The sequence below is a fragment of the Staurois parvus genome, unplaced genomic scaffold (genome assembly GCF_062004578.1).
Source record: "Staurois parvus isolate SC_StPar_1 unplaced genomic scaffold, SC_StPar_1.0 ptg000715l, whole genome shotgun sequence".
Taxonomy (NCBI): domain Eukaryota; kingdom Metazoa; phylum Chordata; class Amphibia; order Anura; family Ranidae; genus Staurois; species Staurois parvus.
Window position 1 is genome coordinate 5096007 of NW_028318511.1, and position 27418 is coordinate 5123424.

A 27418-nucleotide genomic window follows, 5' to 3' on the forward strand; every position below is an offset into this window, starting at 1 on the left:
GACATTTTTCAAAGCTAGGAGCTTCAACCCCTTTCCCTCAAAGGACTCAATGCTCTAAACTATGTCTTCATCACAGTCATCATTTTCAGCCTCACTTACTTTCTTCTTTCATGGCTGAAAATAAGGGTTGTTATGGAAAATAAAGGTAATTGTAGCATAGTGCATTGAGTCTTAGCTGTTGTGGCAGGTGCACACTAGTTTATACTGTATGTATGCCATTTCTATAGTCAAGGGAATGGAAAGGTAAGCATTATGGTTTTATTTTTAAAGCTGAACTCTGGCCAAGAGTATTAATGCTATTGTGTAACAGCATATTTTTACCTTAGATGAATCTGTACATACTGTAAATTTGCTATTCAAGCATCAAAGAACTAGCAAACAATAGTATGATATATTTTATTAGACATATCAGATCACTGTCTATTTTTGACTACTCATATAAAAATGCAACCCTATCACATGTGTTGATACGCTTTGTCTGAAATGAATATCTGAAGAAAAAGATTTTTTAATCATCTGCAAGATCATTTTGACAAAGGTCCATGATCATCATTGCTACTAAGGCCTGTTTTGTTAGGTGGAAAGCTTTGGTTATCCCTCATAACTATCAGACTGTCATTGAATTTTATGGAAAAGTGCCCTTTTGCCATTCATACTATACCAAAGCTATAGCTGTGGGACATGCAATTTAAAATAGCATTTAGAAAGTGGCTGTGAAAGGAGAGCAGCAGATACAGATAAAAGAAAACTCTCAGACAACCCACAGAGCCAGGAGGGATATCTCATATCGCAGTTTTTTTTTTGTATTTAACTTATGCTGGACACACCTAATTCTTCTGCAGTAAAATGCTTTATCCCTGCCAAAGTAATTTGCAAACAGGATGTGCCAACTACAAACATGATACGGAAGTTCATTTTACTGTGTGTGGTTGAAGGACTACAATACCTGTGTTTTAAATTAAAAGTTACTATAAAACCACAAAACTACGTTTTTGTCATTTTGGATAGAGTTGGGAAATGACTACAGCCTCTGTCGGGTTTTTGTTTTAGTATTTAGACTATTGTCACCAGACCAAAAGTGATAGCAAATCCAAGTTTTACAGTTGGCACTAGAAAAGGAGTTACAGAGGATTCCTCCATTGGTGACACCTGTCTAACATGGAATTTCTCCTGAATTTCAAAACATTCCCACTTAGTTCGTTGTGTCACTGGAAAAAGAAGTGGTAGCAAATCTTCCCAACAGGAAAATAACAAGTCTTTTAGAAGTCTTCTTCAGACAGGGGACGGGCCGAAACATGGCGCTCTGAGCGGTGTGTTGCGGGAGCTCCGGACGCCCTGCCGAGGAGTGATTGCTGCTGGGTCCCGAGCTGTGTGGACTGAGAACAACCTGACCCTCACCTGAAACCCCATGCTCCGTGTAGTGGAGAGCATTCACAGCTCCCTGTGCAGTGTCTCCTGAGAGCATGGAACCATGTTGCGGATGGTGGTGGCTTGAGCCCATGGCTGGAGAGGAGAGGTGCCGGAGAGTCAGTGCTGGACCCTTGCCAGGGGTCAGAGCTGAGCCGGTGACGTGCAGGAGGGCCGGCAGCCGGAGGTAACCAAAAGAAAGAGGTGGAACCCCGAGATCCCGGAGGACAGAAAGGAGGAAGCAACGGGGTACGTGGAGTGTTCCGGGGTACCCAGGCAATCAGCCATGTGACTTGATGGTCCTGGACGTCCGGGAGAACCGGGGGAGCAGTGGGGTCCTGTGGATGAGGAGGGGGTGCGGGCGTCGGAGGAACTTCCACCCAGGGCAGCATCTTTGGAAGACTAGAGGACACTGAAAACACCCTGAAAAACATTCAGAGAATCTGGAGCTCCCCCCCACTGGAATAATTGTGAGAGTCTGGACCCAAACCCTGGTGAGGACAGGAGAGTGCGTTGTGACAGATGTCTTCAATACCTGGGGTACGGCTGGGACGGTCAGTCACTGTGGTTCATGGCAGGACTTTTAAAATTCTTTTCCAAAGCTGAAAGTCCCAGTTTAAAAATGTTGAAAGTCTGAGAGATGGGGGAGCAGGACAACGACACAATGTGGGTGTTTTCAAAGAGGCATGGAACTATCAAATTTTTCTTTACCCTCAGGGTTATACAGCAGGGATCAGGGAACTGTACAGTAAAAGGAGAGCCCTCCTGGGGATGAGTACTAGGGTACTTTGTGCATTGTTAGAAAAACAGCAGGAGAGCCGTCAGGTAGATCAGCTAAAGGGGGGGGTGAAAAAAACCCATAATCAAACGCAAACACCAGTACAATTAGAAAATATATGCCCCTACAGGAGAAAAGCCCAGAGAAGTGAACATTGGAAAAGCAACAAGAAGGAATAGGAAAGTATGATGAAGATCAATCCTGCTTGTCATCTGGGATCCGGGAAGGGAAGTGTAATGGAACAAAGTGTCTCGGAACAACAGGGAACAATGTCACAAATACCCACAAAAACTAAGATGGCGGAAATATTTCCGAGACCGGAGATGTTCACGTGAAATAAGATGGCGATATTTTGCGATGATTTGGGCCAAATATTAACTCGAATGGAAGAAGTGGAGGGGAGGTTGGGGAAGGCAGAGGAGGAGATCTCCTCGGTCTCTTCCTAGACCCAGGTCTTTTTTTTTTCCTTCTCCCTTCCTCTGGCCCCTCCAGCCCCACCCCTCCTCCTCCGGCAGCATTATGTCTCCCTTGCCCTCTGTCCCTCCCTCCCTCATTGTGGGGAAGGGTAGGAGGAGGGCTCGGGGGGGGGGATTATGGAGTGGCGAGTTGTCCGGAAGCCAAACATGCTGCTAAACCCTGAACTAACCAATGTTACCAGCTAGGGTTCAGGGAGGGCGTGAATGTTCTGAGTCTCATCCCAAAATAGGAATTGCTAGTGGAAACAATCCATGACAGATTCCAGGGTAATATTTGGCCATGGGTGTTTTAGGAGTATGATAGTTAACAGGAAGGGAGGGTGGGATGTAGAATTGAGGGAGGGTTTTCAGGGGGGAGGGGGAGGAAGGTGGGGGGAGGGTCCAGTAAGAGGGGGGTGTCCATGTCCTAAGGGTCTAGACCTCTGTGTCTTCGATCAGAAATATGGTGGGGAAGTGAAATAACATCAGAAATTAGTTTGAATAAGTTCATCACTTATAACATGAAAGGGTTAAATTCCATGGGTAAAAGAAATAAGATACTTAGGGAAATTCACCAATACTCCATAGTGTTTTTGCAAGAGACACACATAACCCATGATATAAATGTTAAGTTATACTCAAAGTATTATCCAACCTGGTACTATGCTGATTCCCCAATAAAAAGGGCTAAAAGAGTGGCAATTGGGTTTTCAAATAATGTAAGTTTTGCCCTGGAGGAGAGACTAGTGGACCAAGAGGGTCAGTTTCTATTCCTGAGGGGAAAACTACCAGGATTTGAATGCACAATAGTTAATATTTACAGTATTGTCCGAATAAAAATCCAGCAATATTTCTGGAGGGTGTGTTAAGAAAACTTACTGAATTTAAAAGGGGTAGTCTAGTCGTGGCAGGAGAATCTATGTCTGGATCCACAGATGGATGCATCACATGGTACACAGAGAGAGGGTGGTAGGAAACTAAAATAGCTGAAGAGGTTGTTTTGTAATTGTCTATTGACTGACACTTGGAGAATGAAACATAAAAGAGAAAGAGACTACACCTTTTTCTCTCCAGTACATAGATCGTATTAACGACTGGACTATATAATGATCGAGCATAGACAACTGGAATCATTGGTTAGTTGCAAGATAGAGGTTATGTCCATCTCTGATCATGCTCCTGTCACAATGACCCTACGGGTAGGAGGGGAGCTGAAGAAAATAGTTATGTGGAGATTAAATGAGACGCTTATACAAGATCCTGAAATAGAGAAAAGGCTAAGGCGGGAAATAGAGCAACTCTTTGCTTCTAGTGAGACGGAGGAGGTTTCGGTGGCCACAATATGGGAGGCTCATAAAGCATATATTAGGGGAATATTGATCTTGATAGGGGCAACAAAAAAAAGAAAGACGGGGAAGAAAAAATAAGGAGGGTGATTGAAGAGCTTTATAAATTAGAACAGTCACATAAAAAGAAGATGGGCTTGGACATACATCAGAGGATAACTGTCAAAAGAGAAGAATTAAAAGATCTAATGGAACAGGAGTCGAGATCTTTTGGTCCCTAAAATTTGTTCCCATATGAATGCGGTGGGAGAGAGGTTGGCAATGAGGGAAGAATCACTGCAGGCATTCATAACAATTATACTTAAAGAAGGGAAAGATAGTTCACAGTGCACCAACTATAGGCCCATATCATTATTAAATATCAACACAAAACTATATGCTAAGGTATTGGCAGCTAGGCTGAAGGAATTGATTCCGGAGTGGACATACAAGGATCAGGTGGGATTCATTTCTGGCAGAGAAGGGAGGGACAATGGTTTGAGATCATTGCTCCTTTACAAAAAGCAAAGACAGAGAAATTCTCGACAATATTCCTGTTGCTTGATGTGGAAAAAGCTGTTGACAGAGTTGATTGGGGATTCATATTAGACACATTAGAAGCATTAGGTTTGAGGCCTAAACTGTTAAAGTGGATAAAAGGACTCTATAATGGTCCATCAGCAGTGGTAAAGGTCAACGGAGTCCTCTCACAGTTCTTTAAAATGTATAATGGAACTAGACAGGGATGCTCACTCTCTTCTTTGCTGTTTGTAATATCCCTGGAACCAGTGCTGGCGATGGTAAGAAAGTATGTAGACATAACAGGAATAAAGATAGATGTGGAGCAAAAGGTGGCACCATACGCAAATGATATGTTGTTCTATATTGTAAATCCAAGAATATCATTGCCTAATCTAATGAGATTATTAAAACAGTATGGAGAGTTATCAAACTTGAAAATAAACCCCACTAAGTCAAAGATATTGAATATCAATGTCCCAATGATAGAGAAGCAAACTCTACAAAAAAGTCTCCATTTACATGGAGAGAAAAAGAACTAGGTAATCTGGGAATAAAGTTAACTCCTTCAATAAAAAGACTATACCAGGCAAATTATATTCCACTAATAAACAAAATAAAGGATGAGTTGGATAGGTCGCATAAACTTGGTAAAGATGGTGATAGTACCAACAATTCTGTATAAGTTTCACATGCTCCCAATACATCTACCAGGGTCTTTCTTTGCAATATTAAAGAGGATGATATTTAAGTTTATATGGGAAAATAAGAAACTGAGAATTAAGTATGAGGCTCTGTGTAGGGCAAAAGAGAACGTGGGATTAAACCTGCCTAATTTTAGGAAATAATATTTATCGGTGATATTATCACGATTGTAGATTGGACACATAATTCACAAGGGAAGTGTTGGGTAAATATGGAAGAGAATATGAGTAAGAAAGATTGTTTGAAAGATTGTTGAATGTAAACACAGTTCCAAAACGTGTTACCTCCAGGAATTAGAAGATACTTATTGAGATGGAGGGAACTGATCCTCCCTTGTTCTTAGAGAAATGGAAAAAGGAGCTGGGAACAGAATTGAATGAGCAACAAATGAATAAAATATTTAAATTAACTCACAAGGCGATAAATATGATCACAGTAGAAATTAATTATAAATGTTTGGCGAGGTGGTATATCACACCGAGTGTGGTATGTAATCAACAATTAGAACTTTCACTTTTATGTTGGAGGGGCTGCAGAAAAAAAGGGAACAATGGCACATATATGGTGGGAATGTCCTAAAATACAGGAGTACTGGCAGGAAATAATCCAATATACCAAGGAGATACTAGGGAACACCATACAGACAGACCCGTGGGCAAGGTTTTTTTTACAACTTTGAGTCTTCAGTGAAACTATACAGAAACAGGGTATTATAGCATCTAATTAGATCAGCTAAAGGCCTTATTCCCAAGTTCTGGCAAGCTTCAGAACCCCCAAAAATAAACGAATGATTAAATAGAGTTGAATATATATGCAGGATGGAGGAGTTATACCATATGGAGGAGGATAAAATGGAAAACTATAGGAAAGTGTGGAGTAGTTGGGTAGACTTTAAAATATCCAGAAGATATCTAGAAGTGGTGGGAGTATAAGGAGTAAAGTTTAGAGAATATACAACTAATTATCCATGGGGAGTGAGTGAAGGAAGGAAAGAGTGGAGGAGTGAGGGAAGACACTTGGCTCAAGATAGAAAAATATGGGAGGTTTATGGAAGGAAGGATTAAGGCTATGGACAGGGGTAATTGGATGGGGGGTGGGGGGAGAGGTGGGAGGTAGGTATGGTAGGGAATAGGAGAATTTAAATGGAATTTGTGTGTATGTGAATTGTAAGTTAAAAGGTTGTTTTGTTTTCTTTTGTAATGGAAAATTCAACAAAAGATATAATAAAAAACAAGAAAAAAAAACAAAAAAAAGATTAAAAAAAAATTGGCAGGGGTTTTAACCCTGCTCTACTTTGTCCAAGACAAAAGGAAAGTTTTGTCTATAGTTACACTTTAGTATGCCAAAGAATTAAAAAACTTCAGACATTCTTTTCACACTTACCCGTGAGTTATACATTAAACAAAAGCTATAGTGGTTTAATTTATTTTTCTAGTTATTGCATTACTACTTTAAACATATGTTTTACATCTTTTTTTTAAATGTATATATATTTGCTTTACAAATAAACAAGTAATATAGATGCATCTGAAGTGAATTCTGCTTCCCTACATAGAGTCAAGCTTCAAGACTAGAGATATTTAGAGTATGGCCCAGTTTGGGTTTACGAGGGTCACTGTGCAAACTCAGCCAGCACTGAGGAGAAGTTGTGTCGGGCAAGTTGTAAATATCAGAGCAGGCAGTGGCTGTGGAGAAAGATCATGGCCAAAGATGGTGGGTAAGAGTTGGTTTTGTTAAAGTGAATAAGTTCATGGTCCTTGGAGTAAAAAGCAAGAGTTGCAACGTAATGCCCCATCCCTTGCAGCGCCTACTTATAGAAGCATAAAAAGGTGACAGCAAAAAAATCCAGTCCATCTAGTCTGCCTGTTTTATTGTGTGGTATTTTTTTGAGGGGGAGGTTTGTCCTTTTTTTTTGGTTGTTTCTTTTTTTTGGGGGGGTTGTTGTTTTTTGGTTAACTTTTTTTTGTCTGCGTATAGATCTATGCTTGTCCCAAACATATCTGAAGCTATTTACTCTTGACTGGTTCACTACTTCTGCTGGAAGTTTATTCCAAGCATCAACTACTCTTTCAGTAAAACAGTACTTTCTGAGATTAGTTTTGAACTTTCCTCCAGTTAGTTTAAGGTCATATCCCCGTGTTCTTGATTTTGGTTTCATGTTGAAAATACTGCTCTCCTGAACTTTATTTACCCCCTTGATATATTTAAAGGTTTCAATCATGTCCCCCCTTCCATTCTTTCCTCCAGACTGTACATGTTCATTTTCTGAAGTCGCTCTTGATATGTTTTATTCCCCAGACCTTTCATTAATTTTGTTACTCTTCTCCGTTCCATCCTATCATTTTCTTTTTGTAAGTGAGGTCTCCAGAACTGGACACAGTATTCTAAATGAGGTCTAATTAAAGGTCTATATAGGGGAATCAGAACATCCTTCCTCCTGCTGGTGACCCCTCTAGTGATGCATCCTAGAATTATGAGAATTTCAGAAACTGCTGCTCCATTTGGCTGCTGTAAGCGAGGAACAAAAGCCACATACAAGCTTCAAATCCCTTTAGTCAGAACCTGTACAGGGCTGATGACTGTTTCCCTACCTCAATGTGAAAATGCTGGGCCAATCACCAAATTCCAGCACTGCCATGTGAAAGAAAGAAGAGTGAGTCACATGCTCCTTCATATCCAGATTATTTTTTCCTGATGTATGAATGGAGCAGCAATGGTGTGAACAAAAGGTATGTGGATGGTGGTTAGGAGAGCATTGAATGAACCTGTTGCTAAGTCCTGCCTAGACAAAGCACAAACGTTCTTTGAAACTTTGCATCTGCATCCACCCACAATAGTTGTGCCAATTGACAGCATATTATCATGAGAACAGAGATTTTTTTCCCTGGCTCAGACACTCCAGGAGCATGTTTATCTCATATGATAATAGAGTTGCGTGACTTAGATGTTTCATAATAAATATAGCTCTTAGCATAATTAAAAGCCATTACATTGAGTGGAAGAGCTTACATTCACACTCCCAGTGCCAGCAGCATAAGTCCTCATCTGGAACAGGTACTGGTGGGCGTCCATTGGCACATGTGATCTTAGGAGGAGGATCACATTTGATGTGCGTAATCTCAACTGTGTTGTTATGTAAACACCGAGCCTTGGTACAGTTACACAGTGTCCACTCTTCATCTTCCTGGAGAAATACAGCATTTCAGAGGATTACATGAGACAGTGAGTGTGGCTTGCCCCTTACCTTGGGGGTGTTTCTCATTTCAGACCAGTAATATTGCTTAGACATATATTTGAGTAAATGTAAGGTAAGCCTTGGATAGATCAGGACCAGGATCTAAATGTCCAAACTGAGACATTTGGTTACTCACAGGTAATTCAATTAAACATAAAAAATACAAATAACATATCATGAATGAACATAAGAGATTTAGTGTCTAGGAATATGTAAAATCAGCAGCATTTATAAGTAAAATTAGGTAATTATATAAATAGCAAACTGTTTGTTAATAAATAAAATAACAAAAGTGGGATGTTCCAACTTAGATTGTATGTTCCCATATCAGCATAATCATAAGAAAGAATTTACTTACTTTATAATGCCGATCAAGTATGCATCCAGTATTAGGTGTTGTCACAACTTCAGTTGTCAAGGTTGTGGTTTTTGTAACGGTGGTTGAGCTGGGTTTAGGAGTAGTGGATGATTTTGTGGTGGATGTTGACTGAGTTGAAGGTGGAGTTTGAATACTAGTCAATGATGTTTTTGGACTACTTGTTGGAGGTGTTGTTGAGCAAGGCCAATGCTGCACTTGAGTCTGACATTCTGGATCACAAATTACTTTGTAGCAAGTGTCATCAGTTGCACCACTAGTTATTTCACCTGATATTTAAAACAAATATCATAATAATTGCCACACCAATGTATTTGTATATTACAATAATTGCATTATGGAGAAGATTTACTAAAATTGGTGCACTCATAATCAGGTGCATCGTAGCCAATCAGCTTCTAACTTCAGTTTGCTCAATTAAGCTTTGGCAATACAAATTGGAAACTGATTGGATTCTATGCAGAGCTGCACCAGATTTTGCATACTTGCTAAAATAAAGAATGCCATTAGTATTCTAAAATCCATACAATACCATATTATTTTGACTAACAGACTAACATACTTTATATGTGTGTATGCAGTAACTTTTACTATTTCTATTATACAGTATGTATCACTATAGAAAACATTTTCTAATTTAATTTTGGATAGATGGGGAAGGTCAAATTTTTATTTATATTTGTGTCTCAACTGGAAGTTTCGAGCTATCTATTTTACTGGTGACTATTGTCACCAAGAAAGTGAGGGGAAGTCCACAGTTTCAAAGTTGACCTAAAAACAAGAGGTAAGGGAAATATTCCAATGAGGTTTCTGCCATGGTTGTCGGAAAGAAAGTCGCTCTGTCTATGGCCTGCCTAAGGCTCCTAATGATTTTCCATGACAACACAGCCAACAATAAATCAATTAAAACCTCTGATCATAAGAACAATGAAAAGACTATAGATGTGCTTATGATCTGACATTTAGAGAGTTGCAAAGGAGCCTGAAAGATGAAAGATCCCTTTAGTAAATTATCCCCTCTGTGTTGTTTCCATAACTGAATAATTATCACTTTCTTGTTGACTACATTACCTGGTGTATATGACGATCCACTGTATACACATACACACAATGTAGAGGAAGTGATAGTGGTGTCCTGAGTATTTTGTGTGACAGGAATTGTGGTTATAGAAGTTGTAACTGGCGGTGTCTCACTCCTCGTGGTAGATGGAGCCTCATGTGTCATTGTAGGGCCAGTTGTTGTAACAAGTGTGGTAAACTCTGTTAAAAACAAACAAAAGGGACTGTCATGTTATACTTTCAGCCTATGTTTTTCTGCAAAAGAAAAAAAGAAAATGATAGCATCACAGTCCAAACTATGTCTGGCACCTTTGATTCATTATGCCTCCTAAGAAGTTAATCCCCAAAAGCCCTAAAGGATAAGTTCACCTTTGGGAACAGGTTCCACCTGTTTTAGCATGGAATATGTAACATGGAATAAACTCACTCAAGCTCAACTGCTGTGTTGCTAATGAGAGCTGGAGGCCGGTGCTCAGGCTAAAGCATTCACTTTAAATATTAATCTAAGAAAAAAAAGTGCTACTCTTATCAATTATTACAGCGTTTCCTAATTGGGTAAATATGAATTACACATATAAATCAATATATTTATATTTATAGTATCTTTTTCACTTTGTAAGGCAGCTTCTCTGTATTTATGGTGTGGAACTGGAGGTGGCACCCCCACTTTTGTGTTTGATTATTTTAAAGCGTTCACTTGTCTCAATGTAGTCCTTAAAGTTGTTAACCAGCAACTCAGATGCTTCTCAATATAATACATTTATTGGTTACAAAATATCGGTACAGGATCTACAGATGATTACGCGTTTCAGCCAAATCCTTTCTCATAGCATAAAAAATTTAATCAAACATGATATATATAATAACATAGTTCAACCAAACAAATGTGGGGGCGGTATTAACTTAAAGCAATTAGATTAATTATCCAATAGAAAACAAATACAAACTGAAGACAAAAACATTAAACATCAAAAGGGCATACCCCCCTCACAAGACAAATATTTACTAGCAAATGTTATATAATCATTCCTATTTATAAATATTGCCCTGCAATGCCAAGCTGCAGTTTATAAAGCAAGCAAAATCTTCTCTTGTATTAAAAGAGGTATAGACTCCAGAGAGAGAGATATCATTTTATCCTTGTACAAATCATTAGTAAGACCTCATCTGGAATATGCAGTTCAGTTTTGGGCACCAATTCACAATAAGAACATTGGGGAACTGGAGAAAGTACAGAGAAGGGCAACCAAACTTATACGAGGCATGGAGGAGATCAGCTATGAGGAAAGATTAGAGGAACTGAATTTATTCTTTCTTGAGAAGAGGAGATTAAGGGGGGATATGATCAACATGTATAAATACATCAGTGGTTCATATGGTGAACTCAATGTAGAGTTATTCACCCTGAGGTCATCACAGAGGACAAAGGGGCACTCTTTATGTCTGGAGGAAAAGAAATGTAATCTCCAAATACGGAAAGGTTTCTTCACAGTAAGAGCTGTGAAAATGTGGAATAGACTCCCTCAAGAGTTGGTTCTGGCCAGCTCAGTGGATTAATTTAAAAAAGGCCTGGATTATTTCTTAGATACACAGAATATAACTGGATGCTAACATTTATAGGTAAAGTTGATCCAGGGAATATCCGATTGCCTCTTGGGGGATCAGGAAGGAATTTTTTTCCCTGCAGGAGAAAATTGGATTATGCTTTGCTGGGTTTTTTTGCCTTCCTCTGGATCAACTGTGGGTATAGGATTATAACTTTTTTTTAATAAATGGTTGAACTGGATGGACTTTTGTTTTTTTCAGCCAGACTAACTATGTAACTATGTAAACAAACATCATATCTAAAAACCAACATTAGCAAAACAACATGATTTCACTTCAAAAATAGATTGACATCTAAAGTTTTTGTCTTCAGTTTGTATTCATTTTTCATTTGATATTAAGTAACCTAAGTTAATACCACCCACACATTTGTTTGAATGGGCTGTGCTATTATATATACTATGTTTGATTTTATTTTTGTATGCTATGAGAAAGGTCTTTGCCAAAACGCGTTAGAATCTGTAGCTCCTGTAACTAATAAAAAAGTTATATTGAGAAGCTGCTGGCTAAAATCTTTAAGAACATGTAACATGTTTAACTCCCACAGCCACTGCCCGCTCCACTGCATCTAGTGGCAGTTAGTGGGGGGTCTTCTTCCCCCACTAGCTGTCACTATTTTTAAAAAAAGCTGACCGTGCAGGTCTCTGCCCACCCGGCCACATCATTCATTCACAGATTTCTGCGAATGTGAAACTACAAGAACAGACAGCCTTTGCAGCTGTCAGCTTGTAGTTCTCAATGAACTACCATGGTGCTCTTGGAGCGCTATGGTAGTTCATTCTCTCTTCCTGTCATTGTGTATCTGTCTGCTCAAATGAGGTATGAGCAGACAGATACACTGACAAGTCTGCAGGAGTACTGCATGGCACCCACCCATTTTTTACCTGCAAAAAGATGTGCATTTAGGATATTTTTTTTATTATTTATTACAGGTACGTATTTAGCACCATCAATTTACGCAGCGCTTCACACATATATATATATATTGTACATTCACATCAGTCCCTAATCCTCAAGGAGTGTACAATCTAAGGTCCCTAACTCGCATTCATACATATACATACTAGAGCCAATTTTTAGACAAGAGATAATTAACCTACCAGCATGTCTTTGGAGTGTGGGAGGAAACCGGAGTACTCAGAGGAAAGCCACACAGGCACAGGGAGAACATGCAAACTCCAGGCAGGTGGTACCATGGTTGGGATTCAAACTGATGACCCTAGTGCTGCCAGGCAGAAGTGCTAACCAATTAGCCACTGTGCTAAATGGTGAACTTATCCTTTAAGAGTACTAAGGCAACAACAGTGGAAAATGAAACTATATCATTACTTTCCGAATGTGCAATTGTTGTAGAAGTGGGACCAGAAGAAGTGGGACCAGGAGAAGCAAAAATAAGACATGGCAATGGATTATCTTAATGTATAGCACAGCACAAATGGGATTAACTACAGCATTTTTTAAACTCCTATCTACAGAGTAATACATTAATTAATATGTGATACCTATTAAAGTACCTTCTGTTATAGTTGAAGGGGCGGTATTCTTTGTAGTAATTACAGCTGTTGTTGACTTTACTGGGGTAGTAACTTCACTTGTCGAAAATTCTGGCGTATAATGGGATGTGGTTGGAGTAGCAGATTCAGTGGATATTGATGGTGTAGATGTGGTTGTGCTTGTAGCAGTGCCTTTTGTGGTTGAGGTTGGTATAGATTCAGTAGATGTGTGTGTTTCTGTAGTTTTACTTTCAGTGGTAGGACTTGCAGTAGTTGCAGTAGTAGCTGTAATGCCTGTTGTGATTATTTCAGATGTTGTGTGTGTGGTAATTGTTGTAGTTTTATCATTAGAAGGGGGAGGTGTAGTATGCTCTGTAGTAGTAGCTGAAGGTTCTCCAGAGGTTGCTGTTGCTTGAGATTCAGAAGTGTAGTTCGGTGTGGTTATGTGTTCAGTTATAGCTGATGTTTTTACACTTGTAGTAGAAATATCAGTTTCACTAGTGATAGCAGTTGACGTAGCAGTGATAGTAGTAGAGGTTGTTGTAGCTTCAGTGGCTGTGGTTGGTGTAGATGCAATTGATATGGGAGGTGTTGCACTGCTGGTAGTAGGAGATGTGGTTGTGCTGGGGGTACTGCTTTTGGTGGTTAAGGCCGGAGTAGCTTCAGTAGGTGTTTGTATTTCTGTTGTTTTACTTAGAGTAGTAGAACTTGTAGTCACAGCAGTAGCTGTCACACCTGTTGTTCTGCTTAGTGCAGACGTTGTAGGAGTGAAAATTGTTGTAGTTTCACCAGTAGTACTAAGAGGTGTGTGTGCTGTGGTAGTAGCTGGTGTTTTGTCAGTGGAGGAGGTAGCTCTGCTGGTTGACGTTATTGAAGATGTAGGTGCTGTTGTAGTTTCATTTATACTGATTGTAGAGGATGTGGTGGTAACGGTTGAGGGCCCAGTGGCTTTTGATGTGGTGCTCCCGATAGCTGGTAAATCAGAAAAAAAATTGTCTGCATAACAATTTAGGACATAATCAAATGAATCTAATATTGTACATGCAGTTATAACGTGTTCATAAAATGAAAATGTATAAAACATGAAGCTCATTGGAGAACATAGCTGTGGCTTTATTAGGAACTGGTTAAGGGGAGTTAAGTGTCACCCTTCTAACATGCATTAAATATTTAGGCTGCCACTTTTTCATTGGGCTAACACATGTACATTAATCTGTGTTATATCACGGGCAGGGGCGGACTGACCATTTGGAAACTCGGTCAGTAGGGGGCCCCATGAGATGCCCCTGGTACCTTTTTCATAGGCTTTTTTGAGTTTGGGCAAGCACACAGGGGCCCCATGATCCCCTATTGCCCGGGGGCCCCATGAGTTGTCAGTCCACCCCTGATCACGGGTAAACATGAGTTGACTTAAAGCGTCACCAAACTATGTTTTTAAAAATAAAATCTATTCAAGTATGTATTCCTAACTCAAAAAAGAGCTGTGCACATGACTGTGACTAACACGCATTTCTCATTATAAATAAACAGAAGTAAGTGGGAAAAGGAGAGGTTCCGGAGCTTAAAGTGGTTCTAAAGTCTCAAGGTTTTTTACCTTTATGCATTCTAAGCATGAAGGTAAAAAGCCGTATGTGTACGGCAGCCCCCCAAGCCCCCCCAACACTTAACTGAGCCCCCTCTTGATCCAGCGATGTCCACAAGAGCCTCAGTTCTCCAGGGACTCTCACTCCCTATTGGCTGAGGCAGCAGTGGGAGCCATTGGTTCCCACTACTGTCAATCACTGCCAGTGAGCCAATCAAGAAAGGGATGGGGCGGGGCAGGGCCGTGCCACGGCTCTGTATGTGAATGGACATGTAGAGCCACAGCTCAGGAGTGCTACTCTTTGGGTGCTCCCATAGCAAGCTCTTTGCTATGGGGGCACCCGACAGGAGGGAGGGGCCAGGAATGCCGGCAAGGGACACAAGAAGAGGAGGATCGGGGTTGTTTTGTGTAAAACCAAGGCACAGGGCAGGTAAGTATAACGTTATTTTTAGGAGAAAAAAAAAACAAGACGTTAGTATCACTTTAATGAGAATGTGACAAAGAGGCATAAAAACACAGTAAGGCACAATTACAAGAAAAATAGATTACAGGGCCATTAATTACTCGGTGTGTATGGATACTTTTTGTAGAATAAGGACATTACTTAGTGTCAATTCAATCAATTCGTTTTGAATAGGCTTCCACCCCACCCCAGTGCAGCCAAAACTGAACCCCACCTTTTTTTGAAATACAACACAGCAACGCACACCACAGTACAGGTGTTGCCTTAGGGTGTCATTTAAAATGAACAGCACCACAACGCTCTAACTTAAGCATGGCGCAGTACTGTGCTTATCACCACAAATGTAATATTTTGATTCCAGTCCTAAAAAATTATATATCTCGCTGTTTGCTATGAAAAGACATGTAATCTGTCCTGCAGAAGAAGGTAAACCTGTAAATAGTGTTGTGGTGACAGGGGTATGTGTCCTATTGGTGCTAGCACTTTAGTATTGGTTGAAGTGTAGTGCTATAAAGCAGTTTCCATCTATTCTTATATTGTCAAGTCCACTTACTAGTTGATGATCCTGCAGTAACAGATGAAGTAGTCTTATCTGTAATACAGAATAAAAAAAATAATTTGGTTATACAATGTACAGTTGTATAACCAACACTAATGTTCAGTTAATGCCAGACATGATTCATTGGAATTTTTATTGTATTTTTTATTTCATTTGAAAATAATACTCCATATGCATTTTAAATACAGATATGTTCACTGTGTTTTGCTTTACAAAGGATGTACAGTATATTTCTCTTCAGCCAGTCTTGTGATTTACCCAGTTCACCACACTGTACAGCCAAGCAGATGACACAATCATTACCTGGTTCATCATTACAGTGTTACCACTTCCAAGTTCTAAAGCTGAACCGTGAAGGAACAGAGTGACCATCCTGGCTGTGCGGTGTGGCAGAGGAGTGTAGATTACAAGAGTGGCAGAACAAAACTACGAATCCTTTTGCAGTAAAATAGAAAACATATATGGATTTCAACTGTCCACCATTTTGTCTGGACTTCTATTTAAATTTGTATCCACTTTAAGATTAATTTGGTTATCTGTTTAATCCCTTGTCTACCAAAGTATGTTTATAAAAGTTGTGGTATTTGAGGGGTTAAAACCATCACAGTGCTGTTGCTGCAACTGTTGGGGAGGGGTTTTCATATAAAAGTGATCATTTTTAGGGTACTGTGAATGGTCCCTCTCCCTTCTTGCCACTGCTGCCCACCCTCGTTTCAGGGCAATCTTGCTGCTCCAGGGAGTCCAGGACAACAGTAAATTGTCTCAGGATACCAAGACAATTTTGGGGTTTGCAGATTTAAATAATGCAGATTTTAACATGTGTGAAAAATCTTAAAAATTGTTCTGGTAGACAATCTGTCACTACCCATTCTAGACAGAATAACAGGTTCTCTGGATAGGTTACAACCCCTTCTACCGATGCTCACGTTCCCCACACTCATCCATCACTCATTTTTAGGAGTGCTCAGTCTGAACCTGGTGTAAACTTTGTATCAGAGCATTTGTGAACTCACATTATGATGTTCAGGCATGGCAATTGGCTTCTCAGCCCAAACTGCTTTTCCTGGGAAGTGAAGGTAACATTTTTTTCACACCCAGAAATAACAGTTATTTCTCAGTACTCCCTTAGATGAAGGAATCAGCAGGGGAGCATGGCAAAAATTAGAACTGGTAATTAGGGGGTACCCCAACAACAGAACTAGTGACTTTGGGAAAAGGCTACGGCCCCATACACACTTGAGAATGAGGCCATCACCAATTATATTGGCAATTAAATGCAGGAGGCAGCCCCACGGAAATCAATGAGGGGGCTGACAGCTCCCACAGCTAATCATGGGTGCTCGCATGTAATCACTTATGGAGCGACTACTTGCAGGTTTTTGGCCCTGGACGAAGACTGTCTACATCCAGGGTCAATCAGTCACAAGTAAATACTCCATCACACCAAAAATAGAGGTGAATTATTCACAGATCTTGTCAATTATCATAAGAGCTCTCTTTCCCAGCAACACACAAGTGTCCTTATACACATAGGTTCCAATTATTCCTCACTCAGAGGTCTGGGATAAACAAATTCCTCTGTTCTTATTTCTGTATTAATGTCCCTCTTTCAGATCTGATGTACAGAGTCACTCAAATGTACTATTTAATTTCAAAAAGTATTTCCATTGCACTAAATTATTCATCCAGCATTCAGATTATTGAAGTGGGTTTAACTGAACATTTTTGCTTATTATTTATTCCTGATCCACATGATACTTAAATGCCCTCATTGGACCCCAACAATCTTAACAACCTACACCCCATCTCCTTGCTCCCCTTTCCTCCATACTCCTTGAACGTATGGTCTACAACTGACTGACTGACCACCTCACTGTGAATAACCATTTTGATCCCCTTTAGTCTGGATTTCACCCTCAACACACAAACAGAAAATTGTTTGTGAAGTTTACGAGAGCAGATTCTAACAGCTAAAACCAATGTGCACTATTCTATACTCCTACTCCTGGACCTTTGAGCTGCTTTGATACAGTTGACTACCCTCTCCTCGTCAAAAAAACTCCACTCCTTTGGTCTCCATGACTGTACTCCTTGTTGGTTCTCATCCTACCTATCCCACCGCACTTTCAGTCTCACTTACAATTCTACTTCCTCCTTTCCTCTTCCCTTTTCCATCAGGGTACCCTAAGATTCCATTCCTGGACCTCTCCTATTCTTGACCTACACCACATCCCTGATTCAACTAATAGCCTCCCATGGCTTTCAATATCATCTATAAGCTGATGACACCTGAATCTATCTCTGTGCCTCTCAGCTCACCCAGTACTAAGTATCCTCACGCATCAGTAATTTACTAACAGAGATCTCAGTCTGGATGTAACACCATTCCCTTAAAGTGGTTTTAAAGGCCGAAGCTTTTTACCTTCATGTATTCTATGCTTTAAGGTAAAAAAACCTTCTGTGTGCCCCCCACAGCCCCCTCTTATATTCACCTGAGCCCCCTCTCAATCCAGTGATGTGTACAGGAGTCTCAGCTGTCCTGGATCACTGTTTTTTTTATTGGCTGAGACACAGCAGCAGGAGCCATTGTCTCCCACTCACATCAAGTGAGCCAATGAGGAGAGAGTGGGGGCAGGGCTAAGCCACGACTCTATGTCCTATTGTTGCATAGAGCAGGGTTTGGGAGCGAGCAAGTACCTGTGTCCTGATAGCAAGTGGCTTGCTATTGGGGACACTGGTTAAGGGGAAGGAGCAAGGATCACCAGCAGGAGATGAATAAGAAGAGATCAGGCTGCAAAATCATTGCACAGAGCAGGTAAATATGACATATTTGTCATTAAAAAAACAACAAAGCTTTAATATAATTTTAAACTCAATCTATCCTAAACTGAGCTCATAATATTTCCTCCCCACGTGCCCCATCCCCTGACTTCTCTGTGAAAATCAATGGCACAACTTTCAACCCGTCCCCACATGCTAGGGTGCTAGGTATAATCCTGGACTTTGAACTATCCTTTTGGTCTCACATCCAATCACTGGCCAAAGCCTGTCACTTCAGCCTACACAACATGTCTAAAATCCATCCCTTCCTAACCAATGACAACATAAAGTTTCTAATTATCTCCATGGTTATCTCTTGTCTTGACTACTACAACTCCCTCCTTATTGGATTACCTTTTGCATCCCTCTTTCAATCTATCATGAATGCTGCTGCCAGACTCATCCATCTCACCAGCCTTTCAGTGTTTGCTACCCCTCTCTGCCAATCCCTCCACTGACTTCTAATCTCCCAACAAATCCCATTCAAAATACTAACAATCATTTGCAAAGCCATCCATATCTCTGCCCCCAGCTACATCACTAATCTAGTCTCAAAATACCAACCAAATAGTTCTTTTTCTTCCTCCTATGATCTCCTGCTCTCTAGCTCCCATGTCACCTCCTCCCATGCTAGCCTCCAGGACTTCCCCCTGAGCTTCTCTCATCTTATGGAACTCCCTACCCCAATCTGCCCAACTATCTGATACTCTGTCCACTTTTAGGTGATCCCTAAAAACCCTTCACTTCAGAGAAGCCTATCCCACCTCCACCTAACAACTGTAATTTTTACTTTCTCCTTTAGCTCACACTTATTCCCTTTTATATCCTTAACCCTCCTCTTTAGATTGTAAGCTCTAATGATCAGGGCCCTCTGATTCCTCCTTTTTTAAACTGTATGATAACTGTACTGCCTGTCCTCATGTTGTAAAGCACTGCACAAACTGTTGGCACCATATAAATTCTGAATAATAATAATTGGGAGTAGGGCAAGAATGTGTCCCTTCTTCCTGTCTCAAAAAGTCGGGAAGCATGAATAACCTGTTATCACTTAAAGTAGACCTCACTTCAGCATATTTATTTTAATGTTAAAGGGGATGTAAGCACAATACCTATTTTTTGGCACAATATCTATTTTTTGGGGGAGATTGGCATCATGTCTCACTATATACTGTTTTATTATTTTTTTTTAGTGAACTTTTTGCAAAGTTTCTTACCTGGGTATCCTAGATCAGTTTACTATTGATCTAGCTATCAGGCTTATCAGACTGGTCACTCATTGGCCAACTGAAGAAGATGCCCAAAAAAGTATCTGCTTATGAAATTCGTATACAGTGAGGCATGATGTTAAACACACTGTAATATAGATTTGGGGTTTCTACACACTTTAAGTGCATGATTGCTAAGTAATGTGTAGGTATACCATTTGGAGATATTTGTTGACTCCCACCGAGGTAACAGTATGCTCTTTGACAATGCCTTCATCTTTTTTTTCCTATAGCATGGTGCAATATTTGCTGAGGCAGCAACAGTGATCAACAGCTTTTTCCTGGACTGACATGCTTGCTGAAGTTCTTGACCTTTTTCACAAATGTCTGACACAGATCAACCACTTGTTGCTGCCTCCCACCTTGTGACTTTCAGGCTGCAGGTAAGAGAAATTATTTCTCCTAGCAGCAGAATGATGACATCATCTATGCCAAAGCAAAATCACTCATGCAGAGTTCAATGGTTGGCTTTTTAATAATAATAGGTAGAGGTATTTTTTTTTAACTTACACTGTTGTATTTTATGGCGTGTCTGGAAGTTATTCATGTAGACTTGTAAAGCAAAGTCCCCTTTAACAACAGATAAATTAAGTTAACTAAATAACAGGTATTGGATGACTAGCATCCAAAATGTATGGCTTCCTTAAACCTCAGTTATGGGTAAGTGTAAACAGAGATCACCCAACAGAAAATTTATAGTGCTATTTTCTTTTACTTATACTTTTACTCAGTCATAATATCATGTATTTGCACAATAATTGCAGCTTTCTCTTTAGTAAATTATATATCGTGGGCATTTAAAACCTTCTTCTTCACAGGGTTTAAACCCAACTTCGGGAAAGTTGTAAAATAAGCACCTTCCTACATTTTTAAATTATTAGTGTTATTATTCTAATTACCAACCTGGTTCCAGTCATGTGAAATAAACATGTTTTATACCATGTAATGGCATCATGGAGTCTGATCTGATTACATACTTGCAATGGTCGGAAAGTCATCAGAGTGCTCCCCAGCTAATGTAGGAATAATATGGAAAGGCTGTGGGTGAGCATGTGAGTAGGGCTGATAGTGGTTGATTGGGTGATGATAAAGGACTGCAAAACTGCCCTGTAATCTTTCCACCATCAAGGTGCAGGTATCACTCAAGAGGAATAGGTATTATGGACAGGCTCCATTAGCATTGCAGACCCCCTCATGTAATCCCCACCTGGAACTTCACTGTGGTCATGATGACAGCACTCTAAATTAGAGGGAATAAGTCCTTGACAGCCAAGGTACCGAAAAAGCTGCTGAATGATGGTGGGCAACACCCAGTCCAGAGGTTATTGAGTGGCCTGGAGCTTAAGGGGAGATCTGCACTCCCATGTGCAGCAGTGAAGGATAAAAATGAAAAATGCATTAAAGTAGAGAGATTATAACAAAGTTCAGTTTAAAATAAAGGGTGAGGCTGGAATTGAACTTTTCTCAACATCTATAACCTTCACCTATGTTTAGTTTTAATTTTACATTCTCTTTATAATTACCTTGCGGTGCAGTAATTGGTTTTGAAACTGCTGTTGTAACTGTATCAATAGTAATGCCAGCTGCTGTAGAAAATAAAATGTAAAATTAAGACGTATATTGTATATGCCAAACCTAATACAGTTATAATGGACCTCACTAACTGAGATGTCTGAAAGAAAATTTCACATATGAGGCAAATTGATGCTTAGGGCTGGTTCACACCAGAAGTTTTCCAGTGTTGGTAAATCTTTCCACTGTTGGCAAATCTTTCCACTGTGGGTAAATATTTCCACTGTGGATAAATCTTTCCACTTTTATTTCAGAGTGGGACCTGCCAACCCACTGGGGCAAACCAGTCCACCATTTTAGGTGCAACTGTATTTTCAAGGTACTGATACTCATCCAATGACTGTTGCCTTCTCCTGATTTAAGCACTTTGACTTTGGCAGTGCTTTACATACATATTGTACATTCACATCAGTCCCTAAACCTCAAGGAGCGTACAATCTAAGGTCTCTAACTTACATTCATTCAAACACACACTAGGGCCAATTTAGACAGGATCCAACTAACTTACCAGCATGTCTTTGGAATGTGGGAGGAAACCAGAGTAACCCGGAGGAAACCAATGCAGTCACTAACCCAGGTGCAGTCACTATGGCTCTCTAGAGATAAGGTTGGAGATGTATCCTAGGCACACAAACCCCTAATAAATTCAGACGGGGCTTAGGTCCTAAAAGCAGATCCAAAAGCAGGTCCACAGGTACCTGGCTACATCGCCAGAACAGAAAGGCGTATATTTCATGGCCTTGTTAACTAATTGGCTGTAGGCCCAAATCACTTTACCTACATTCTTGAGCCAAGGGTCACCATATTTTTGCTCCAGGATATGAATCATACCTAGCAAAGTAATCCAATTAACGCATTCCCATGCTCCACGTTTGTTGGATAACACTCAATCAACATCATAAAAAAAACTGTAACTCAACAATGGGGGCCTTGATCTGACAATTAATTTTGGACAGTCATATTGCTATACTATATGTGCCCAACAGAGTTTGACAGTGGGTGACAGTGGTTTGATTTTGGGTGAGCACCACAATGGCAAACTTGGAAAAGTGGTCCACAAACATCAAAGTCTAAGAATACCAATAGACTGTCTCAAAAGTCCATGGATAACAGTTCAAACAGCTCCAGCACTGAACTCTGCAAGCTCCAGCCAGCCATCCAGCTCCCAGCTTTGGAGAGCTTCAATAATAAGTATTACAGAAGAATAGAAGAGGATTTAGGTAATGTTCATATGACATAAGTGTCTATAAGTGATTATATTGTGAAACAATAAGGGCGTGTTCACATGTGCAGCTATTACTGCCATCTCTCTAAAAAGTGACCCATTGTGGATTGCTTTTCAGTGGACATTTCACCCACTTTAACGGGTCCCTGTGCCATCCACTGAATGTAACATGCCACTCAATTTTTGCCTTTACATGTGTACAGACCTAAGTAGCTGCATTTCTGTGCTTGGGTTAGGGGGCCGAAAAACCGTACCTCAACTGCCTGTTTGACCACCCTCTGGCCGCCATGTGAACGAGCCCTTAAAACAGACATTGTTTTGAACACAGCTGATACATAGTTAAAAACCTTCTTCGTGCCTTTGTATTAAAATGTTAAAATTGCTTTCTTGTTTGCTGAATTGTAATTCTTTTCAACCACACCATTCCCTAATCCACACTTTCAGCATGGGTTGGATCATATCACTAGCATGGAGAAAAGATAAAGGTGTAACTTGGTTGCCTAAGTATATTGTGCTATCTCACATTACCCTTTTAAATAAAATGACTTCAACCCAACCTAAATCAATCTCACTCAATTCAAACAGTGCTGTTATCAATACTGGCTAGCTGCAAACACTATCCTGTGTTAAAAACTGTGGCGTGTTCATGATTATAGTCAAAGGGACATGAAAATAAAATAAAAATTGGCAACCAAGTTCCCACAATCTAGGCATGTGTAAAATTAAGATAACTTTATACATGCCAAGATTATGGCAACTTGGTTGTCGATTTTTGTTATTTTCATGCCCCTTCGACTATAATCATGAAAAAGCCACAGTTTTTAACACAGGATACTTAAACATTGAATTAGTTTTACTTTCATTATATGTAAATGACTTTGCCTAGACTAAATTTTCCATGATAAACAGTCTTTTGGCTCAGTTGCAGGGTACCTCTGAGAAGCTTAATCCTTACCATGCACTTAAAATCCATCAGCAACCTGAACAAAAGAGTGGTATAGGTGAAAATAATTTACCAGATGAATGAGTGATGCGAAAATGTTAAAAATGACAAAATATGATCATGATGTCACAAAAGCATCAATTAACAATTAACCAGGGCAAGTAGTTTTGATAGGTTCGCAGAACACTTACTTGTAGTTGATTGTTCAGTAGTAGTTGTCTTTGTTGTAGTTGATGTTTCTGGTGTGCTGGTAACTTCTGCAGTGTAAAGTGAATAAAATGTATTTTTATGTAATCAAATATTGCATGCAAAAGCAATTTCACCTTATTAAGGATTAGTACATTTTTTATTTTAAATGTCATTTTTTTCATTATAATTTCGCAGTCAAGCTTTCACTTTCAATTATTAGTATAGCCTTTTATTTTAAAAGTTATTCTGGTATTTTCATAATCAAGCTTTCCTTATCTCAACCCATCAGCATACTAAGCTTTCTCCAACTATTGGATCTTTTCATATTTTCCATCTGGAAATCATATAATTTGTGTATTCACCCATTTAATATCGAGTCCTTTATTACATTTTTTATGTCAATTATCACATGGTATTAGCGTTACACCACCATATCTACTTATAGTAAAATAAACACCCAACCTCACTGTGTACCCAATTATCATAATGCAGCATGAGGGCTCTCAGGGAGGGGAAATGCTGTTGGGGGCATGTGGGCAGGATTGGCAGTGGATGTTCAGGTGATGATAAGAGAGTGCAGAACTTCCCTATCTTCACAACAGCATCAAGGTGCTGGTGTCTTGCAAGATGAATAGGTAATGTGGGGCAGGCTGCATGCATCGTGTTCGGTTCATGTAATGTCCTCCTGGTACATCACTGTGGGCATGATGACATCTCTCTAGAGAAGAGGGAGTATGTCCTTGACAGCCAGGCCACTGAAAAAGAGTCTGGATGATGCTGGACATCACACAGTCCTGAAATTACCAGTTGCCTTGGGCTATTGGGCAGATCTTCAATCAGTCTGTGTGCAGCACAGAGGGATAAAAAAGGGAAGTGGAGAACAAGCTGTTGACAAGGCCTCTGCTTGCAACTCACAGTGTTGTCAATCAAGCCCTGAAGATGAGGTGTACTCTCAGACCCCAAAAACGCATTGGCTACTTTTTGGATTACACCTGACTTTTTCAAAATAAAGTTGTATCTGGACCTCTTAGCAGTGGTGTGGTGCTTCAATTTCGATTTTTGGATAAAAAAGGGAGCCATTTTAGTAGAGAGATTAAACAAAGCTCAGTTTTAAATGGTAAGGCTGAAGTTGGGCTTTACCGAACATCTTTACCCATATTTAGCTGTGATCTGACATTGCATTTATAATTACCTTGTGGCTTAGTACTTGGTGTTGAAATCATTGTTGTGAATGTATCAATACTAATTCCAGGTGCTAATGGAAAACAAAGAATATATCAAATTAAGTCATGTATATTGTACAGACCAAAGCTACAACAAATGCAATTGGACCTCATAAACTGAAGTGTCTGACAAAACTCTTTAGAAGACCACATTTGTATTTTGTAAGTGCAATTTGCTAGAAGCATTACAGACATGTTTTCCTTCCTTCATCCAGTACATGAGGCTGTCTGATGCTTCAGGTTACTATATACAAGAGGTTTGGTTTTTGCTATTGATGCACATATTACATTTTAAGAAACTGGAATGCAGTTTTTGAACATGGATCATATGAAGAAATGCTAGGTTTTATTTTGGCATCACACTGCATTTCATCTTTGTATTCTGTTCTGTCTGAATAGTTTTTATTCTCTATACAGGGCAGTGGTAAAGAACTTGACAGAAGACTGCATTTTACTTCTTTCTGAATCTGTATGGGCTTGTTTACATTTGCAGTTGGGGAGCAGAACAAATAGCTGCTTAACCACATTTTTACTACCCACTGACTGCCACCTCCTTAAGCTGCAAAGGTAGTCAGATAGGATGTACACATGGTGTGGGCACGATGATTTCCTACATAAAATTTGCTATATAAAATTGCTGTAAAAGCAACTTGATTTCTGTATGACAAGACGGATTGCCTTTAAGATACAGATTAGTAAGATAGGGGCTCATTGATGGTTTGTTAAGGGGTCCCATCACACAGTACAGTCCTGCATTTTGGCAGACTGTATATGCACAAAGCTTGCCTACAGTGCCTTTAAAGTGTTACTAAACCCACAACAGTAAAATCAGTCTGTAAATGCAGTAAAGCAAGTTTGTTATACTCACTGTGGAACCTAAGGAGTTAATCCTCTGCATTGTGAAAAAAGACTGTTTGATCCTGTCTTCTCTGATGCTCCCCATCCTCCCCATCTTTTGCTGTCCCCAATTCTGGGGACATGTTCACGCTCTGTTTAGTGTCTATTGATAGAGAGGTTTATTTTGGGCGGGGGGGAGGGTGCATGTGATTGGCACAGGGCAAATCAGTACTGTCCAGACATGGGTGGAAGGAAAGAAAATAGCTTGGTTCCCCCATCAACACATTCAGTGTTGATAGGGGAATCACTCCCACTGTGCCTATGTTTTCTGCTGCTTCCCTGCTGGCGACTATATGCAAAAAATCTGGTTGTACTGAAGTTGATCTATGGTTCGACTTCAGTACAACCAACCTGCCCATAGATGGATCAAATCTTGGCCAGTCCCTGCTGAACCAACCAAGATTTGATCAATCTATGGTTGGCTTAAATAACATATATTTGCTTCCTCTTACTGAGATCACAGCAAACATCCTACAGTGCCCCCATCTGCTTTTTTTCTCCAGAAGGACAACACTTTCTTTGTTCAAGCACTATTCAGGGTCAGCATCCATGTCCTGGATTGAGCTGCTGACACAAAATGGCTGACACAAATCACCCCCCTGCTGCAGCCTTTCACCTTGAAACTTGTTTGAAAATTACAATGTCGCAGTCTAATCACTGGAGTGGAGCATGGGGAAATGCTTTTTCCTGTCTGCAGCAGATGATGACATTATCACAGCCTAAGCAAAATCATTAGCCTGAAGCTCAAGGACAGATTTGAAAAATAAATGGTACATAATTTTTGAAAAAATAAATTGTTGCTGTAATTGTTATTTAGATCCATTTTAATTTATGTGAATCATACAGAAAGTCCACTGTCCAAAACTGTATAGACTCACAAGATTCACACAATAAAAAGTAACCATTTGAAAGTAAAGTTTCACTGTATCAAACCTTAGGTCAATAGCAACAAAAGTTTGGCCCAAAAAAATCCGATATCAAAGTATGAGTGGGCAGCCTTCACAGTTAAACAGAAGACCATTCTCAAAACCCCAAAAACAATTACGACCAAAACAAATATCCCAAAATTATCAAAATGAATTCTATCTTCGGATTCTATTGATTCCAATAAACTTTCAGTTGAGTGCTGCAACCTGAAATTTTATGTGTGTCTCTCATTTGAAAATGGCGAGAACTAAGTACACTTCAGTTTATTTCCATTACACCCATGAAAATGAGATAAGAGCTGTATCATCCACTACATAGATTCAAGGAAAACATTTTAGAAAATATTACTTTACCCTGGCCAGGAGAGATTTTAAAGAACTCTTGTGCTAATAAAAAAAAACTTTGTACTGAGCAATGATATTAAAATGTTTAATGGGTATGTAAGAAGAAGCAGTAGCAGAAAGTCAACTCAAGTTTCAGAGCTCAGACTCATGCTAACTTCAGTTTTGCTCCAGCGATTATGTTCCAGCTCTAGATCTTATCTGAAAAAATACTGAACTCTGTACAGCTCCAACCAGCCATTCAGCCAGCTCCCAAATCTGGAAATACAGCTTTACCAATACTGTAGGTATTACAGAAGATATATTAAATATTAAGGTTTAGGTCTGCTTTCAATTTTCTCAGGTATGTGCTATTGAGTTCCTAAATCCAGTTCTTTTACCTAATAACATACACTCACCTGCCACTTTATTAGGTACACCTGTTCAATTGCTTGGTAACGCAAATTGCTAATCAG

General features: G+C 39.7%; 1 protein-coding gene across 1 annotated transcript in view; it reads right to left on the minus strand.

Annotated features, from left to right (window-relative positions):
* Nucleotides 1-27418, minus strand: part of LOC149445624 (uncharacterized) — a 114638-nt gene that overhangs the window by 25794 nt on the left and 61426 nt on the right. The window contains exons 31-37 of the mRNA XM_089653507.1: nucleotides 24768-24830; nucleotides 23578-23643; nucleotides 20157-20216; nucleotides 12979-13929; nucleotides 9872-10060; nucleotides 8783-9069; nucleotides 8199-8373 (exon numbers count right to left, since the gene is read on the minus strand). Coding sequence (XP_089509633.1) covers nucleotides 8199-8373; nucleotides 8783-9069; nucleotides 9872-10060; nucleotides 12979-13929; nucleotides 20157-20216; nucleotides 23578-23643; nucleotides 24768-24830 — 1791 coding nt within the window. The remainder of the gene's footprint in view (nucleotides 1-8198; nucleotides 8374-8782; nucleotides 9070-9871; nucleotides 10061-12978; nucleotides 13930-20156; nucleotides 20217-23577; nucleotides 23644-24767; nucleotides 24831-27418) is intronic.